At 38.9% G+C, this 20,175-nt stretch overlaps 1 protein-coding gene across 12 annotated transcripts in view; it reads left to right on the forward strand.

The window, feature by feature from the left end:
• The window catches only part of flvcr1 (FLVCR heme transporter 1), a 47,979-nt gene that overhangs the window by 18,281 nt on the left and 9,523 nt on the right, over positions 1–20,175 (forward strand). For 2 of the 12 annotated variants that reach the window (XM_038811205.1, XM_038811259.1), the window contains exons 6-9: positions 1,867–1,977; positions 6,688–6,793; positions 8,460–8,571; positions 15,614–15,669. In XM_038811205.1, the coding sequence (XP_038667133.1) occupies positions 1,867–1,977; positions 6,688–6,793; positions 8,460–8,571; positions 15,614–15,669 (385 nt within the window). Of the gene's footprint in view, positions 1–1,866; positions 1,978–6,687; positions 6,794–8,459; positions 8,572–12,156; positions 15,670–20,175 lie in introns of all 12 variants that reach the window. The other 10 variants (XR_005462288.1, XR_005462285.1, XR_005462286.1 and 7 more) reach the window with 10 other exon arrangements.

A 20,175-nucleotide genomic window follows, 5' to 3' on the forward strand; every position in this document is an offset into this window, starting at 1 on the left:
GCACAGCAATTAACAATTAAGTTCGCCATAGAGAGTTAGTGCTGGCACTTCTAAGTGTTTGGATACTTTTAATTACTTGATTTATGTTTCTGCAATGTCCCTCAACTCCACTAGCACAGAAAAGGATTTATTAAAAACTGGAAACCGATTCATGCAGGTAGCAAAGTTATTCTTCAAATTAAAAAAAAACTCTTGCTTTGGATTTGGTTTGGTTATTGTCGCATGTACCGAGGTACAGTGAAAAGTATTGTCCTTCCTACAGTTCAGACAGAGAAAATACATAGGGCAAACATAAAATACACACTGTAAATACATAGACACAAGCATCGGTGAAGCATACATAAGTGTAGTACTACTACTCAGTAGAGAAGATGTGTGAGGAGATCAACACTCTGCAAGAGGGTCGTTTAGGAGTCTGGTAACAGCAGGGAAGAAGCTGTTTTTGAATCTGTTGGTGCGATTTCTCAGACTTTTGTATCTCCTGCTCCCCTGCCCGATGGAAGAAGTTGGGAAGAGTGAATAGGCCGGGTGGAAGGGGCCTCTGATTATGCTTCCCACTTTCCCAAGGCAGCGGGGGGGGTGTAGACAGTGTCGATGGATGGGAGGCGGGTTCATGTGATGGACTGTGCGGTGTCACGACTCTCGAGTTTCTTGCGGTCTTGGGCCGAGCAGTTGCCATACCAGGCTGTGATGTAGTCAGATAGAATGCTTTCTGTGCTACATGTATAAAAATGTGTAAGAGTCGTTTGTGGGCATTCTGAATTTCCTTCGTTTCCTGAGGAAAAATAGGCGCTGTTGTGCTTTCTTGGTCGTAGTGTTGATGTGGGTATATTCAGAACAGATTGGCGATGTGCACACCTAGGAAGCTGTCAACCATCTTCACCTCGGGCTCATTGATGCAGACAGGGGTGTGTGCGATACTGTACTTCCTGAAGTCAATGACCAGCTGTTTAATTTTGATGGCGTTGAGAGAGATTGTTGTTGTCGCACCACTCCACCAGGTTCTCTATCTCCCACTTGTATTCTGATTCATCGTTGTTTGAGATCCGACTCACTACGGTAGTGATGTCAGCAAACCTGTAGAGTGAGTTGGAGCAAATTTTGCCACTCAGTAATGTGTGTGTAGGGAGTATAGTACGGGGCTAAGTACGCAGCCTTGGAGGGCGTATTGAGGACTATTGTGGAGGAGGTGTTGTTGTTTATCCTTGCTGATTGTGGTCCATGGGTCAGAAAGTCGAGGATCCAGTTGCAGATTGAGGAGCCAAGTCCTAGGGTTTGGAGCTTTGATATGAGCTTGGTGTTAAAGGCGGAGCTGTAGTCACTAAACAGGAGTCTTTGTTGTCGAGAAGCTCCAGGGATGAGAATAGGGCCAAGGAGATGGCGTCTGCTGTGGACCAGTTGTGGCAGTATGAGCATTGGAGTGGATCTTCCCTTTTATCTGTTCAATCTAATCATTTCTTCCCTCTATTTCTTTCTGTATCTAATTTACTCTAAATCACCCTACATTCTTCTGTCATTTCCTGTTTTTGTCCTTAAATGTTATTGGTTGAGGAGAATAGACTGTTGGTCCTGTCATTCACCAAGGGCCCAGCTACCCAGTTGTAATTCAATCTGCAACACATCTTTTGAGCTGGAGGTAAAGGGAAAAGTCTAAACTAGCAGGGCATGCTCCCGCAAATTCTGGGCCAGTGTCTCTTTCAGTGTTCCCCAGAAGAATTTTGAATACTTATCTAGAAATTTGTTCTTAGCAAATATGCTTCTTCATTTGTTAAATATGTGCATGTTTTCCCCCAGTTGTCCAGAACTAATGTACTGATATAAATGTTGTATGGGAATTCGGTCTTAAATTATTTATCTCATTTGCAGGCAAACCACCCTTGCAGTCTACATTATCGCATTTATTGGGATGCTCGTTTTCACCTTCACATTAAATCTTGGTTACCTCCAAGTAATCTTTGTCACAGCAGGCTCCTTGGGGTAAGAAACCATTCTTTGTTTCAATGCAATAGGCTCTGGAATGTTCTTGGTGTGTTTTGTCTATCTCTAAAAGTTCAGAAAACTGAGAATGTCACTGCGTCTACTGTCGCAATGAAAATGTTAATTGTCAGAAATGTTATATTGAACTGATACTTAAACTGATAGTTTGAAGCTGTATCGATTTTAGATTAACTTGCTAAATGAAGGGGCTGGTTTAGCTCACTGAGCTAAATCGCTGGCTTTTAAAGCAGGCCAGCAGCACGGTTCGATTCCCGTACCAGCCTCCCCGGACAGGCGCCGGAATGTGGCGACTAGGGGCTTTTCACAGTAACTTCATTGAAGCCTACTCGTGACAATAAAGCGATTTTCATTTTTTTTTTTCAAATGATCGTGTTAAATTTGCAGCAGGATTAACTTAAATCTTTTAAGATACAGTATTTGATCATATGGAAATTTGCCAGGCCATTTTGGTGACCCTCTTCTTGCCAACTTTTCTGCTTGCTCCATTGGCATTGACTCTTTGATGGGGTCTAGTTTCAGATGGGTTATGTGTAACCCTTGATTGGGTATCAGATTTCAGCCCTACCTGTTCTGACTTGATACCTGCTCAAATTTTCTGAAAGGGTCAAACTGAGATTTTGTCTTCTTTCCCCTCCACACCACTGGAGTAAGGTCCATTCTATTGGCTATGCCCCTCTATTGAGTAAAATTAGATAAAAACACAGGAACCGCATCTCTTGAGCTATTCACTAAATAAACTTGTAGAGTCACCAGGGGAGACTGATGATTTGTCACCAAATGTATTGTATTGAGTGAGCAGATACTGGTAATTAGGTGACTTTTGCAGCTTATTTTTTTTAATGCTGTGAATTGGCAATTTTTGGAAAGGTGCAACTATATCTTGGAATTAGAATTCATAGAACTACTAATTCAGTGCAGTGACAGCACTGACAGCAGCTCATACTCTGCATCTCCAGACTGACTTTAAAAGACTTGCAGTCAATAAAAAGGAAACTTAATTGACATCCTAGATAATAAAATAGAATTTGGAACCATAATTTAGAACCTTTTGTAACCATTTTTAATCAGTGCATCTGTTAATAAACAAAACTTACTGCAGTTAGAAATAACTTGTAAATCCAATTATGACCCCCTCTCCAATTTAAATGTAACAGTGTAACTGGCCAAAGTTTTGCTGTGGGCTTTCGTTTTGATGATTGTTGCCTCTGCTGTAGCAGTCACACTGAGTCACGCCATTTCATAGATCATAGAATTTACGATGCAGACGGCCATTCGGCCCATCGAATCTGCACTGGCCCTTGGAAAGAGCATCCTACTTAACCCCACACTTCCACTCTAGCCCAGTAACCCCACCAAACCTTTTTGGACACGAAGAGCAATTTAGCATGGCAAATCCACCTAACCTGCACATCTTTGGACCGTGGGAGGAAACCGGAGCACCCGGAGGAAACCCATGCAGACACGGGGAGGACGTGCAGACTCCGCACAGACAGTGACCCAGCCAGGAATTGAACCTGGGACCCTGGAGCTGTGAAGCAACTGTGCTAACTACTGTGCTACCGTGCGGCCCTTTGCTACCATGCTGTCCTCATTTGCATTCAAATAACATTTTGTTTTTGTACAATACATGGGACATCCATATTTTCTTTAATGCTGCATTAAGGGTGAAAAATGGGACATTCCAGGATTATTATTAGCGGCTAGCAGTTATTTTCATTTCATTTATACAGCCGAACCAGTCAGTCAATAAAACTCAATAAATTAAGTATCTTTTATGTGGGAATGAGCTTGCCCATTGAACCCTCCATTGAGTTGTAATGGAATCTTTATCAAGTTTATTTGTGACAATGTATCCGCTTTTTACTGTTCTTTAATACCTGTTAGGGACATAATGTTTTTTAAAATGTTTGTAGGTGGCCCAGTGGTGTACTAACATGTTGCGCCACAGAGTAATGGACATGGGTTCACCGCGCGATTCCTTGTATGGTGAGTTCTTGATCTCAACCAGTTAGTCTAAGGGAGGGACTTCCCCAGAGCAAGGGAGGGAAGTCACCTGCACACCTCCGAACAGCTGGTTCAAGAGCACTATTAACAAAAGCTTGGGAAGAGGTGGCCACCCCACCTTAATTAAGGAAAGTCTATGCCATGCAGGTTGAGAAAATAATTCTCAGAGCTGAATGGAGTGATTAGATTCCTACCCTAGCTTTGAACTCTTGAGAAGGTTTGACTTTCTCATTCAGAGGTGAGCATACCAAGTATAATGAATTGTGTCCACAGCGCACATTTACTGAGAGCTGGGTACATTGGAGCAGTTACCCTTGCAGTTGTCTGTAAGAGTTTGTTAGCTAAAGCTCCAGGACCATGCAATAAGTAAGAAATTAAAATATTCCTTTTACAGTGTTTTTATTAACCTGTTGAAAATTTGTTTCTGTCCACTTCTGGAATGTAAAATACAAGTTAATTGTGAACATAGTATATGTCGTTGCCAGTTTCAGTTTACTTACAAAAGCAAATTAAATTCTTTGTGATGTTCTCTCTACTGTAGGATGAAGTAATGTATTTTGTTTGTTGCTTTTGATTGATAATCACTAAATTTACTTCACTGACTATTAGTGAATAGATTTGTTTGCACTCGATTAGTGTAACCTATTATTTCTAATGTGACATCTCTAAAATACCATTTGATGTACAATTAATTAACTGCACTGTTAAATTATGAACTATCAGTTTCCAACCTTTTCCTTCATGTGGTGCCCTATTTGTAGTGGTGAACAAGAGCTGAATAAGCGTGCAGTTTGGTCGTCTTGGTGACTATAAACCACACAAGCGAAAAAGACGATTCACTGGAAGCTCACTTCAGTACGTGCCCAAAAATCGAAGGGGTCAGACATCACTTGGATGTTTTTCTCTTTTTTTTTTAAAGCCACTTTATTTTTGTCAGTTCAACTGTCCTGTGCTCCTTGTAGTGCAGGTCTGTCAGAATCAGGAGGTACATAGCATATTCGTATACAGTTTTAAAAAAAATAATCAGTACTTTTTCTAATAGAACTTGAGCACTCTTGTGGAGGATGCTAGTAAAAGTACTGACACCGAGGTAACTTGAGTTATGCTCCACATATCACAGTTGTACCTATAAGAGATTTGAATGGTACATAAATGTAGTTATTTAGTTGTTTCAGCAAGGTAATATAGATGTTAGTATTTAGAAACTTCATTTCAGCAGTGAGTCAAATCCATGAGTTGTCCTTTCCCAAGAAACTAAACTCTTCATGGAAAGGTGGTTACTGCAAATGTGTTTTGCTTTCTGCAGGACTTTGAGAGCAGCATTGAGGTTCCTTGCATGGGTTTGAATTCTGTGGCTACTTTACAGACAACTGGTATTCCTTTGTTATCCAAATATTAATCCTTAACAGATTAATTCTTGCCTCAGGTGTAGGATAGCCAGAATAAATTGATCTGACCCAAACACTGATTTCTAATATGAGGGGAAAATAACCGTGTAAATTCAGGCAGAAGATAGGGATATGCACCAGGAAATATTTATTGTATAACTGATAATTTAGGGATGATATGCAACTCTTCCCCACCCCTTCCTCTAATGCCAATCTTATTCTTTATCTGTCTAACTAGGTTTGCGATTTAAAACCAACCAAGGCCGCTATTAAATTCTTGTCCTAAATTAAGTTATTTTGACTATACTATTTCAGTTATTGATGCCTGCATGTCAATATCATTGACTTAATAATTTGGGGAACAAATGGGAAAATCTGAAGGCATAAAGCGTGGGGAGGAATGAATAGTCGGTGTCCACTTTAAATACCCAAGTCAAATTTGGATGTGTATTACACTGCAGTTAGATATTTTTTTAAGTGTTGGAAGATAAATTTTGAATTTGAGATTAAATTAATTAGAGAAAAGGAAAATGGCTTTGTTTATATTACTTGCATATTGGATTGGAAAAGTTCAGTACAAACACAATTTAGAGAACTGTTTGCACATTAATGCAAGCAACAAGGTTTAACTACAGTAAATACTCCCCCACATAAACCCAAAACAAGGCAGTTTGTTTGAATACGCAGCAGAAATTGTAGTTCATGCTGGTCTGGGACATTTATTTTCTCTAATTTGAAGCAAACTCTAACTAATGCAACTATATTCTAAGACGCATAAATAGATTATGCTCCAAGTGGGGTTTCTATGGGATTGTCAAAGTTTTAGTCTACAAGTTATTGTGGGCTTCTTTTATATCAACTTAACATGGCAAATGCACCTATTATACTAACTAAATTATCTGATGGTCTACACATTGTGCATTTGCAACTCTTGGGAGTGAACTTATAAAATCTAAAAAATAACTCCCATGTTTAAGTGCCAGATCTATCTTTTTGGCTACATTTTTAAAAATTCTGTTACACTAAAAATCCTAGATCTGCTAAATATTGGAATCCAAATTATAACCATTCATGCCCATTAGAATATTATAAGTATTTATGAATCTTTATAAAATAGTTGAAAGTTATTTTTGTATATGAATAAAATGTTTTGCATTTACTCAACATTTCACAGCTGATTTTAAAACTGGACAATTTGAAAGTTCACAGTCGTCAAAGGATTCAAAAAATGGTTTGACACTTGGTTATTGGCTGTGTTCCCTGTGCAAAGTGACTAAATACATTTTTATATTTTCAGTTTTTTCATGACTGGTTATCTTCCATTGGGCTTTGAATTTGGTGTAGAAATAACCTATCCAGAACCCGAGGGGACATCATCTGGACTTCTCAATGCATCTGCACAGGTAAGAGGCTAAAACAACCATTATGTTTGGAACAGGAGGGCCATTAAAGTTAGTTGATTATCTTGATAAAATAAGTACCTTATTAATTGGTAAATAAGCAAATGAACAACATAATTCTTGCTTTCTAGTCATTTTAGCGTGTTTTAATATTGAATGCTGTAGTGTGATTGTAGTACACAGTAACTTAATTGCAGTGTTAATGTAAGCCTACTTGTGACACTAATAAAATATTATAATCAATTATGTCAGATCTGCAACATCAGGTATGCAATGTTAAATATATTCTGTTCTGTCTTAACTGTGAGACATATTAATATGTTGTGCTAAATCAGGTTCGGCCAACCTGAGTTTCAAATTTTTCCCCCCACTCGGTGCTGTTGAGCAATGAATTAGAAAAAAGATCTTGGCTCAGATCTAAACATTAATCAGCCAAATGCAGAACAATGTGGTTTGGCACAACATTAAACATGATTTTTGTTTTTAAAGCCTGATTTATGAACAGAGACAAATTATTGCACAAAAGCAATACATTCCTAATTTTTAAAAAAATAAATGAACATGATCATTAAAGGGTCAGTGTTTGTATACCCGGCTCACACTCAGTCTCGGGATGCTCACTCACCCAGTGTGAGTGTGTTGATGTTTGTGGGGTGAGTCTGAATGAGTGTGTCTCCCGTGTGTATGCATCCACTTGCACACAGTTGGGCTTTGCCCTCTCCTTCGCACGCAGTCAGGCTCTTCCCTTCCCCTCACATGCAGTGTGCCCCCACCCACCCCCCAGAGTTTTAGCATCTAATTAAAACCTGATGGAATGGGACTTCACACTTGTATTGTTCTCATTGTGTGGCATTTGGCAATTATATTGTTTAAGTATGCAGCACACCATAGGGAATTGACATGCTATGTAACTGGATTTTTTTCCTGCTATGAACTATATTTGTGCAGTTGCTGATAGAATCCCCAGGTGTGACTTGGTAAATGTTTACATGCATGAGGATGCAATATTGTAAAATAATATAATCTTTATTATTGTCACAAGTAAGCTTACATTAACTCTGCAAAGAAGATATTGTGAAAATCTCCTAGTCGTCACAGTATTGGGTGTAAATACAAAGTTCACATTTAAGGCAATAGCCTGTGCCTTCCTGCTGCCTTTAGGTGGGTGCTACATTTATGGCACCAGAGCGTGCATGCCATTACCAGTCAAAGTAGACTTTCCAGGCTTTAGCATATCTGGTACTTACTAACAAATGCTACTTTTATACTTCAAGAGATTGACAAATCGCATTTGTGTATGCTTGTTTTAAAAATTAAATATGTTAAATGGGACTATCTCTGTTGGTTGTTTGAAGTGAAGTAAGACTAATTATTAAGTTGTTGCAATCGTGGATTTAGAATGATACATTTGGTATTAGGGGCACAGCGTAGTCTTGCCCCTCTGGTTCTTATTCTGTGTTGTTGTATGGCAATACGTGCTAAAGTTGTATATGCTGATACCCTGAGGAAATAATCATTTTTTGGTAAATTGCAATAGAGTTATTTGCCAGCATTAGTACACCTCTAATAAGCACTTTAAGTGAGGTATTGTCGGGGAATTGTGGAAGTGCTCATTCCTTCTGGAATAACCTGGACAGTTATTTCAATTTTGAGTTTTATGTAATTGCAGCTATTTGGAATTGTGTTCACGTTGGCCCAAGGAAAGTTGAAATCAAATTATGGCACATTAGCAGGAAATCTCTTTCTGTGTTCTTGGATCTTTGTGGGAATCATTCTTACAGGTAATTAACAGCTTTTACTATTTGAAAATTGTTGTGTAATACATTTTTGTCTGAGGGAAGCAGCGCCTTAATCTATCAATCGTATAAAACGTATTGTGGAACAAGAAAAAGGCTGTTCAGCCCATCAAAAGGCCATTCCCTCCACAGATCTTGTACGTTCTTTCCTATTCAGGACCACTCAGCCCCATCAATCTTAAGAAGGAGGCAGCCAACAACTGATAAACTCCAAGAAGAAAAAGCTCTGAAATTTTACCCAGACCCACTCTGTTCTTGCTCTTTTTATCTTTCCACAAGCCACTCATGGCCTCCCACATGAAGGGTAATGAAGCAAAATCTCTGGATCATTCCAATCATGCAATGTGCACTACTCAATGCTGACTAGTTCCACTTAGTCTCTGCTGTGCTTAGAACCTTCACAATGGTTCTTTAAATATATTTATCTGACTTTTTAAAAGAGTTAACTGCTTTTGCTGCAAACCTACGTATGGAGAAAGGAGAGAAAGATGCTTTCTTTCAATCTCTTAGTCAGCTTTCGAGGGTTGCTAATTTCCTTTTACTTTTATGATAGTCCATGTTCAGGAATATTTTTCTCTTTGCAACTTAGTCTCCCAGTTATCTTCATTGCCCTATGAGCATCTTGCTGTGCATCAGGGTCATTTATGTACAATGTTCCCAGTGAGATCTCATCAGTAAGTTACACTGGACCAAAAGAACCTTATTTCAGTTTAGTTATTCGAGCTACTATTGGTAGTTTGACTAACTGTGGTAAGAGCTTTGCATTAGCAGAATTTTTTCAGTGAAAAGTTAGTCTCCACCCAAATTCCTTTCCATAATTCATAATGCACATTTCTTTTGCGCACAAGCCAAGTATTGCCGGTTCTAGCTTGTCCATCTGATTTTACTTCCATGGTCACTTTAAACAACCTAGATTTCTTGATGTGCTTTCAATCTGCTGTTTGACTATTTTCCTGGCATTGTCAACAAAATTTAAAATCATTTGAAGTCTCGGCTACTTCCCGATCATTTTAAATAGCACAGCAGGGAAGTCAAAACAGTCTACTGCATAATGTCTCTCAGATTCATCCTTTTTCTGTCATTGACAATCGTCACTCTTACTCTTGGTGAATTTGTGTTAATTTTCAAGAAATGAAGTCAGTCTCTTCCCATGTGGAACTTGTATCCAATATTTCCTGAAGATTCAAATAATCACTGGACCTTCCCTTTCTTAATTTAATTGCAACCTTAACTAATTTCATATTTATGGGGCATAACCTATTTCTTGTAAAACCATATTGATTACTCTTTAATGCCCCATTAAAATCATCATGTTTCAGTCCCCATCTAGCCACTGCATGGAGCTCATGCAGTGGTAGATATATTAGTGTCTTATGGCTTAATCTTTGATTGTTCTAGGGAGTAAAATTTAACATTTGTCTTTTTCTGATCATGCGTACTTGAGATTTTTTAAGCAATTTGACTGTACCTGGAATTTATCTCGTTTTTTTTAATGGAGACTGACATGAATATTAATACTAAGGTCATTAATTGACCTGTCTATCCAGCCTTGCACAAGAACCTACCAACTTATTTCTTCGAATTGCGTTGGGTTATTTTGCATTTTTCTAACTGCTATCTCCAGTTTTCATTTCCATTCTTGTGGAAGTATGGTTTCTATTTCATTAGTTGTTTTTTGCCCCTTGACAACACATTTTCTTTAATGCTCCTTATTCAAGTACTGCAATATCGGGTTCCAGGTTTCCTCCAAGGAAATGGCTTTCTTTTCTTTTTAACTTTTCCATTTACTCCATTATGGAGGAATTCAGTCCAAGTTCGCTACTCGTACCCAACTTAATTAGGATATCAAGTACACTTATTCCCAAGTGTTTCACTCCTTTCTAGATTTATAGTCATTTCTGGTGGATTGATGAATCTGCATCTATTGTACTGCAGTACTGCTCCCCATGTCAAGAAAAGTAACTTAACTGTATCTATGAAATTGTTCATCCCCTTCCATTCAGTTAACCCTAGATTGCCTGAGGGTACCTAACTCTTCCATTTTAAGAGTTTTATTTACCGAAGCGTCTGAACATCTTTCATCACTTGATTATTGTGCTTTTAACTTCTGTCCTTTATTGGTTTTGCCAATAGATTGTTGCATTCATTCTGTAATACTTGTAGTTGTTTTATCATCACTCAGTAACACTGGCTGTCTGCCTGGTTTTATCATTCAGAAACATTCCATCATTGTAGCTTCATCTCTTGCTAATCCTCTGTTTGCAGCTGTGATTTTATGCATTTTTATTAGTTGCATATCTTTTTTTTAAAAATAAATTTAGAGTACCCAATTATTTTTCCAATTAAGGGGCAATTTAGTGTGGCCAATCTACCTATCCTGCACATCTTTGGGTTGTGGGGGTGAAACCCACGCAGACACGGGGAGAATGTGCAAACTCCACACGGACAGTGACCCAGGGCCGGGATTCGAACCTGGGTCCTCAGCACCGTAGGCAGCAATGCTAACCACCATGCTGCCCCTTTAGCTGCATATCTAACCTACTTCAATTATTTATTTTTGTTAATTGGAAAAGCATTTATTTTCTTTATCTGGTTGTGTGGTCATTCTCTTTTTTTCCCCCCAAAGTCAGCTCCCTTCAGGGCATAAAAACAATCACTGAACTAAGGTATCCTGCCTGTTTGTACCCTGGGTGACTCACATTAACTCTCATTGTTCTCTCTTGTTTCTGATACTTTCTAACTTTTTTTTCTTCTCATCTGCTACAAAATCTCTGGTTCAACTTTACTCCCTTTAATGGAACATCAACCCATATTTCTTTGGCCCTTTTGCTCCTGGAAAATTATGTCCTGTGGCCCTTTTGCTCCTGGAAAATTATGTCCTGCACTTGATATTCATACACATCACTTTTATATACAACACTTCCTGTTAAAAATGGCAAGAATTAACTGATGGACCATTAAATCATCTGTACCATTTTGCTCTGACATGCTTTCATTGATTCTGCAATGAGGCAACATGCACTTTCTTTCACACTTTCACTGAGGAATTTGGTAGTTTCTACCTGCTAGATATCTGCGTAACTTACAGTTCTTTCGTCATTTTACTTGTAGACCTCACTCAACTGATGTCATTTAACATTTTTTTTACAAAATATTTGATCATAACACGATTCCTGCACCCAGAATGTTTCTTAGCTGTCACGTTCATCCTTTTTAAGCAATAGGTATGCCTTGAGAATCTACTGTGTTTCATCCACTTTTGATTCTCTGGTATCCATGGAGGTTCCATATTCAGCTTCCTTTATTTTTGGATTTCTTAAGTTCCAGTATTGTCTGTCAGCAACTTCATTTTGAAAATTCTTGCTGCATTCATTGGGCTTTTACTCACTGGGGGAAAAAGCTGCAGCTAATCTTGAACTTTGCAAACTCAAAACTTAGATCTGTGTACCTTCAAAGTTTGTTGATAAAAATATTCAACTGACTGTAACTGTAAACATTGTGCACACTCTCCACCCAAAATATTGTATATTCTTAACCAATTTACCCAGTTTTTTTCCTAATAAATCGCAGAGCTCCTTTTACCAGCTGCTCCTCTCTCCAGCACAGGAAGTATATAGCCAGTTCAACAAACTACAGGTACTAAGTTTTGATTGTATGTTGAGTACTGTAAATACATATAGTAAACTACAGTAGGTTTTCACAGCATTTATGCAAAATCAATATCAGCTAGGTGAATTAGATAGTTGTATGCAAGTTATCAGTAGCGGATAGTGAGAGAGTTTTGAGACGGGGGATCAAACAGTAGTTGGAACTCGAGACTGTGAAAGGACAGTTTTATTTTTGAAGAATAATGTTAGATCCTGTTCTTGAAGTACATGGCTGAAGAATGAAATTCGGAGAAAATAAGTTTAGAAAACGCCACTCCATATTCCTTGAAATGCGAGTGGAATAGATCACTGAAGAACTTTTGGCAAAACTGGAAAGAGACCAACTTCCATTTAGCGATATAAACGGCCTGCAACCCAACATGCTCTTCTGGTTATCCAGATGCAGTTCTGGGTGTATAAACCTACATCTCACCTTTCTTGAAATTTAGACAAGATGTGGGAGCAAGAGGCCCTATGCAATAGTTGAGATTCCATAATGATGAGTTGCTCTCCTATGGGAGGCTGCTACCAGTTGTCCCAAGACTGAAGTTGTGCACAAATACTCAACTAAGTATACTGACGCCAACAGAACTTCTTGATTGTATTGCAACTTTCTAACAGATTTCCAGTATCTCTTCTCTATACAGTGCGTGAATATTAAAATGCTGATCACTCTTCTGTCACTTGAAATAAAGGCATGTGGCAAAACATGGTGGCTATGCAAGTGGCGGTAAGAAAAAAGCTGTGGTAAGGGCAGAAGTTCACTTAATAGATAAATGTGAATGGAAAGCTCAATGAAAGGGAGACAGAATAATGTAAATTCTAAAGACAGGTGGAGCACTTTTCAAAACTTAACTCCTTTTCCGAGACATTGTGATATTCATAAACTATTAAGCCTTCATTTCTTGCAGTTTGACATCCTGTGAACTCTTGTGTGTTCTGAAACATTGCGACACACTCAGCTCTTGTTTGGTTTACTGACATGTTTGTATTAACAAGTCAATTGTGAAGCTAGTCTGTTTAGGTTTTAGGAAAGGAATATAACCAGTCTACATGAACGAACCAAGATTGTGACTGTCCATGGAAAATCGTGTACAGGGTAAGGCGGCGTTATGCTGCTGCTAGTAACAGAAACCATCGTGTAACCAGAAACAATTCTGATGGGGATTTGATGGTGCTGTGGATTGGAACACTGTCCTCTCACCTCTGGGACATGTGTTGAAATAACGCTGAATGTATGGAATGAAAGCCTCATTTTGGTTTTAAAGACTTTAAATGATGTGAATCCTGTATGCACACAATTCCACAGCACGAGGCTGCCTGTATATTTGGCACCAGTCAGCAACCTGACTCTTGAGGCTATAAAAAAAAAAAAGCTGAAGAGGAAAATCGCACTGGTGTTCTGAGGTTGCAGTTAAGACACTTGTTGGGGCAGTTTAAAGGGAGTTTTACTCTGCATCTGACCAATACTTGACCTTGGCAGGAGTGCATGATGCTGGCTGGGGATGATAAAAATTAGTTTCTAACTCTAACTTTACCTACTAGCACAAAGGAACCCTGATCATCTGACCTGCTATGAACACTATTCTGTACACTTCAAAACAAGATAGTGTCAGTTTATTTTTTTGTTTCTCCAGCAGAAGGTTCATACTCTAGTCTGTCCACCCTCTGATGTGGAAAAGTGACAATTTTTTTCCTCCAGCCACTAGACATGGTATGCAACTGTTGTTGTTACAGGTAATGAATCTGTAGGGATATGGCTTAAAAGTGAAATGTCTTTTTTAAAATCCCTTTCCATGTTAAATGTGCACACAGTTACTGAGGGCAGTTGGGAAAACTGCATATGTTATATCAAAGTCACAGATTCTTCTAACAGAACTATAAAATCTAGTGGGTAGCATTTACTGCATGCACAAATAATCCTTTGATTAAACTTTAGTTTAAAGCATAAACTTGAAAAAAGAGCGGAGCCACTGCACAACTGCCATAACTCAAATCTACACACACTACGCATCAGTCATGCAGGTATAATATGGTTAATTAGATTCTGTACTTGAGATTGGATGTAGTTTTAAATCCACACAATGGACAAGAAGGAATAGCTGGGAGTGATTGAGGCAATAATTTATTTGGAATTTTTCATAAATTACAACATAAATCTCATGGCTTCTTAAGTCATCCACCAATCAATTCTTTGTAACACTTGAAGCTTCTCAGCCAGCACTCTGCAATGTTTTGTATCTCTCATAAGCAGCTATCAAAATAACTGGTGCTGCATGTGATGGATGATGATAATGCCAGTGTCTGTTGAGGTCAATTTCAGCAGCAGGAAGTATACTTATATTGTAGTCGCACCAAATGTTAGTACTATGAGGACACTCCACAAGCAATTCTCCCTTCATTCTTTGCAACTCGTGCTCCAAACACACATCTTGGGCTGTTATTGTGAAAAATAGAACTGACCTGCATGATAGTAACAGCTATAGAAATAAGCACTTGTAAAGTTTTAAACTTCTTGTATAATTCAAAACTTACACTTGAGAACCTCTAGTTTGCGGAAAATAATCGAACAATCTCAGGCAATTTTAAATCACACCGTGGCACTGAGCATGTGTTTTTGTGGCAGCTGTTGCACAATTTTATTTTGATACACCTTCATATTCTTTGATATGGCCTTGCAATCACTCCCTTCTATTGGTGACTTCTAATATATGCTGGACATTTTTATTTCTAAATTGGTTAGTCTTATTTCAGCCAGTGTTCTGTCTGGAAGCTGTGTGAGGTAAGGACTCTGCAAAACTGTAAAGTCAATACTTATTGTTGCGTGTGTGGTGCTGCTATTCGATTAAATTAAAATACATTTCTTGTCAGCGACTTTTTTTTTGTAAAAGAAAGGTTGTCAGAAGCTGATTGCAAATTATTTGTTCCTTGCTGGTTTCTGTGATAAATTGACACAATTGTGTAACATCCACAAAGATATTAAGGCAAATGTAATTGATTACAATGGAATTGTCATAACAAGAACAACTCCTGTTTAAAGAATATAAATGAGACGTGTTTCAATAATACTTCTCTAATGTTACTTCTAATAACCAGAAATGCTTTGTAACATATTAGTTTGTATGATGGAAACTATATGAAAATCGTCATTTTAAGTTATGCATTTTTGAAAGTTTTATATTTTCATGGTTTAAAAAGATGTGAAATAAAATTTGCTGTACCAAATGTTATAAACTGTTATGGTTTAAGTGACTATGTAAGTAAACTAACCAATCTTCTTTTAGAAGGTTGAAAGTGTTCACTTTCATAGGTTCCATTGCTGATAAAAATGTGCATATAACAGAAAATAGATTGTTTCATAATTTCTGTTTTCTTTACAGTTTTCATAAAATCAGACTTAAGAAGACAACAAGCAAACGTAGCTGCAGGTGCACAGGTAGGTTTATCAATATTCAGTTTCACTTGTGGAAAAGGATAATGGAGTATTTGTTTGATAAACATCTTATGGACGAGGTCCCAAGAGTTTTGGTTCCAACCATCCACCTATAAAAAAAGTGATCCTTGAATTGTGAATCACCACAAGTTGCTGGCTGATTTGCACTGTTTGTCATTAGCTTTGCAAAAATTGAACCTTACATTTGTGATTTTCATGGATGTTGCTACATTTCAACAAGAATTGTTCATTTGGTGCAGCACGGTAGCATTGTGGTTAGCACAATTGCTTCACAGCTCCAGGGTCCCAGGTTCGATTCCCGGCTTGGGTCACTGTCTGTGCGGAGTCTGCACATTCTCCCCATGTGTGTGTGGGTTTCCTCCTGGTGATCCGGTTTCCTCCCACAGTCCAAAGATGTGCAGGTTAGGTGAATTGGACATGCTAAATTGCCCTTAGTGTCCAAAATTGCCCTTGGTGTTGGATGGGGTTACTGGGTTATGGGGAGAGGGTGGAGGTGTGGGCTTGGGTAGGGTGCTCTTTCCAAGAGCCGGTGCAGACTCGATGGGCCGAATGGCCTCCTGCACTGTAAATTCTGTAAACTTACCATAAATCAGCACAAGTACAGGTTTGATGATGTGATAATTATTAATGACTGATCATTCACTCTTGCCCAGAAAGTAAACAGTTTTAAAGGTGACATCTCCTTTCTTAAATTTTGATTTGTTTTAGGTAATTTTAAAATGTCAATAATTTCCTTTCTGTCTTTTTGTTTCTCTTTCAATTTCTATTTCAACCCAGGTCAGTGCTGAGGGGCAGCAGTGTTAACCTCTGTGCCAAAATGCAGACATAAATGATAGTCACTTTCCAAATTCCTGATTTGAAATTGAATTAGCCCACTGACATTGGGCTATCTGCTCAGCCCTATCTTTGTTACTGAGACAATTCTTTTCCAAGATATGACCAACACTGCTGTTGACTGTATATAAAAAAACAACTTCAGTATACACAATGAAGTCAATTTCAAACTGGCTAGCCAATTGACAACTGTCCAAGCTTAATTCTTGGACATGCAAAGAGCACATCCAAAATGCATAGCCATCCAGCTATAAATTTGAACAAAGTGGATGCCAACAGAAATCTGAATACGCTGTGGCCTTCCACTTCTTAATAGCGTATGGAATCTGGGATTATTCCCTTAACAGATATAAACTGCAGAGGAATTTCCATGGTGCTTGTGTAGTCCTTAACTTGTTAGCCACCTCAATAGATTGGCTAAGTAACTCGAATAATTGATCCCCACGGACCATGAAGATCCCTGTTCAATGATAGAGGAAGGGGATTACAATGAAGGGGAATTTGAGGAAATTTCTTGCTCTTAATCTCCATTGAACAAACCATGCTGGAAATTTGTTGAAGTGAAAAACTGATTCAAGGCCGTATTAGCCGAACCCAGTAGACCTCAGGATTCACATGCAATACCAAACCAGAATCTTAGGCGGGGATTCCAACCTAACGTTCAAAATCTATCCCTTAAATTCCTGCAAAAAAACTCTAGCCCTCAAAGTTCAATGCGTGGTTGATTAACACTGCTGACAGTGTAGGTGTCTTAGCCTCCAATTTAAATAATTCAAGCATCATAGCAGCAGGGAATCTTAGTAGTGGACCTGCCATATGTGTCCAACTTCCATTTGGTAAAGTCATTTTGCTTTCAATGGACATCCTCTCTTGGGCAGGTGATTTGGATTGGTTCACTGAAAATAGCACATGTTCACCTCTGCATCCAATTGTTCAATGTTTTCCAAGCTGACTTGCTTGCAAAATGTATTCATTATCTTTAATTGGAATGTCCGGTCTTTAAATAATATTACTTTGATATTGCCTATTAATCTTGAGTGTGCTGTTTTAATCTGTATATCTAGTGATAGTACAGAACCTTTCATGGAACCGTAGAATCCCTATAGTGCAGAAGGAGACCATTTGGTCCATTGGTTCTGTACCTACCCTCTGCCCTCTGAAAGAGCACCCTACCTCGGCCTATCCCTGTAACCCCACCTATTCTACAAACCCCTGGACACTAAGGGGCAATTTTGTCATGACCGTTCCACCTAACCTGCACATCACCGGGAGAAAGTGCAAACTGCACAGTCGGCCAAGGTATGAATCTAACCCGGGTCACTGCTGTGAGGCAGCAGTGCTAACCTCCGTGCCACCATACATGATAGTCACTCTCCAATTATCTCTCCCCCCCCCCCCCCCCCCCCCCCCCAAAACCGGAGATTAACTCAATATTTTCCATTGGCTAGTTTCCTCTCTTTACTTAATTTAATATGCATACAGCCATTGAAATTTAGACCTGTGTTTTATTTGGAGGTGGTGTTCCCAGTAAACTTCCCAAGTCTCACACCAGGTACCTTGACTTGCAAATCTATTGTCACTACTTCACTGTCATTGGATCAAAATCCTGGAACTGCGACCCTAACAGCATTACAAGTGTACCTTTTCCACATGGACTGCACGGTTCCAGAAAGCAGCTCAAAAACATCACTTCCAAGTTAGGAAAGGGTTTTAAGTGTTGACCTTGCCAGCGACATCACATTCCATGAACCTTTTTTTTTTAAAGAAATGCTGCTGCCTTTGCACATGGCAAACTGTTTTACAGGAAACAAAATTTGAACTACAAAAAAGAAGTATTTAAGGCCTACAGCAATGTTTCCAGATGAGATCTGGATGATGTATCCAGCAAAATGCTGAGAGTGGAGCATTGTTACGTACATACGGTGTGCAAAAACAACCACATGCTGCAGTGATTAGATGAGGAATTATCTATGCAGTTCCATTCTGGCCAATGCTGTAATCATGCAACTAGAATATGGCGGTCATCATGTACACAGCTGCTAGACTAGGAATGAAAAATATTTTAATTGAAATATAAGTTATAAGAATAATTAACTGAAATATTTTTTGTACTTTTGAATATGCTTGAAATAAAATGCATTTTATTAACTGAAATATTACAGCCTACTTTGTGCTTGCAAGGCCAGTAGCTAGAAAAGAAAATTCACAGAAATGTTACAGCGCAGAAGGAGGCCATTTGATCGATCCTATCTGCACCAACTATCCAAATGAGCAATTCACTTAGTGCCAGTCTCCTGCCTGCTCCTTGTAATCCTGCACATTCTTCCTTTTCGGATAGCAGTCTAATTTCCTCTTGACGGTACATCCACCACATTCTCAAGTCTGCATTCCAGACCGTAAGCATTCACTGTATAAAAGAAAAATACTTTAAGTAGGGGTTGGTTGGCTGGTCCATGGTGTAGAATGGTGGCAACAGCGCAAGTTCAATTTCCATACCACCTGATGTTATTCATGAAGGCCCCGCCTTCTCAGTCTTGCCCCTCATCTGAAGTGTGGTGACCCTCAAGTTAAATCACGTCCAGTCATGTCTCAAAGAGGAGAGAAGCTTATGGTCCTCTGAGACTGTGGCAACATTTATTTACATTAAATCTGTGTCCTTTAATTCTTAATCCTTTCACCAGTAGGAGCAGTTTCTTCCTATCCACTGTCCAGACCCCTAATGATTTTGAAAATTTATTACAGAGACCTGTATGGTAATGGCAGGTAATAAGGAGTATAAAAGTAGAGCAGTGTTGATGCGATTGTATAGGCTGTTGGTGAGATCACATCTGGAGCATTGAATCCACTTTTGGTCTCCTTATTTGAGGAAGGATATAGAACAGTACAGCACAGAACAGGCCCTTCGGCCCTCGATGTTGTGCCGAGCAATGATCACCCTACTCAAACCCACGTATCCACCCTATACCCGTAACCCAACAACCCCCCCCTCCCCCTTAACCTTACTTTTTAGGACACTACGGGCAATTTAGCATGGCCAATCCACCTAACCCGCACATCTTTGGACTGTGCGGGCCCTGTGATGGCCTTGGAGGCAGTTCAGAGGAGGTTCGCCAGATTGATTCCGGGGGTGAAGGTGTTGATTTATGAGGAGAGATTAAACAGTTTAGGCTTGTACTTGCTCGGGTTTAGAAGAATAAGAGGGGATCTGATCAAGAAATACTAAAAGGAATTGATAAAGTAGACCAACTGTACCTCCCCTGTGGGGCAATCTAGAATGAGAAGTCACAGATATAAACTGAGATGAGGAGGAACTATTCGCATAGGGTAGTGAAGTTGTGAACTTGCTGCACCATAGTGTGGTGGAGTCTGAATCATGAAATCGTTCCAAGAAAGATATAGACATATTTCTGATTTTAGAAAACAGATTAAAGGGATTTGAGGTGGATTTGAAATCGGGACGAAATCAGCCTTGATCTGATTGAATGGCGGAGCAGGTTTGAAGAGCTAAATTGCCTACTTCTCAGAATTTCTGTGCACTTTGTAGGCAAAGCTGGAAATGGAAGCATATACTCAATGGAAAAAATGGAAGAATAGTGATGAACAAGACCATCAGAATTAAATGTACACAACTTAAATGTGTCAAGTGCAGGAGCT

Source organism: Scyliorhinus canicula, chromosome 1 (genome assembly GCF_902713615.1).
Source record: "Scyliorhinus canicula chromosome 1, sScyCan1.1, whole genome shotgun sequence".
NCBI lineage: Eukaryota > Metazoa > Chordata > Chondrichthyes > Carcharhiniformes > Scyliorhinidae > Scyliorhinus > Scyliorhinus canicula.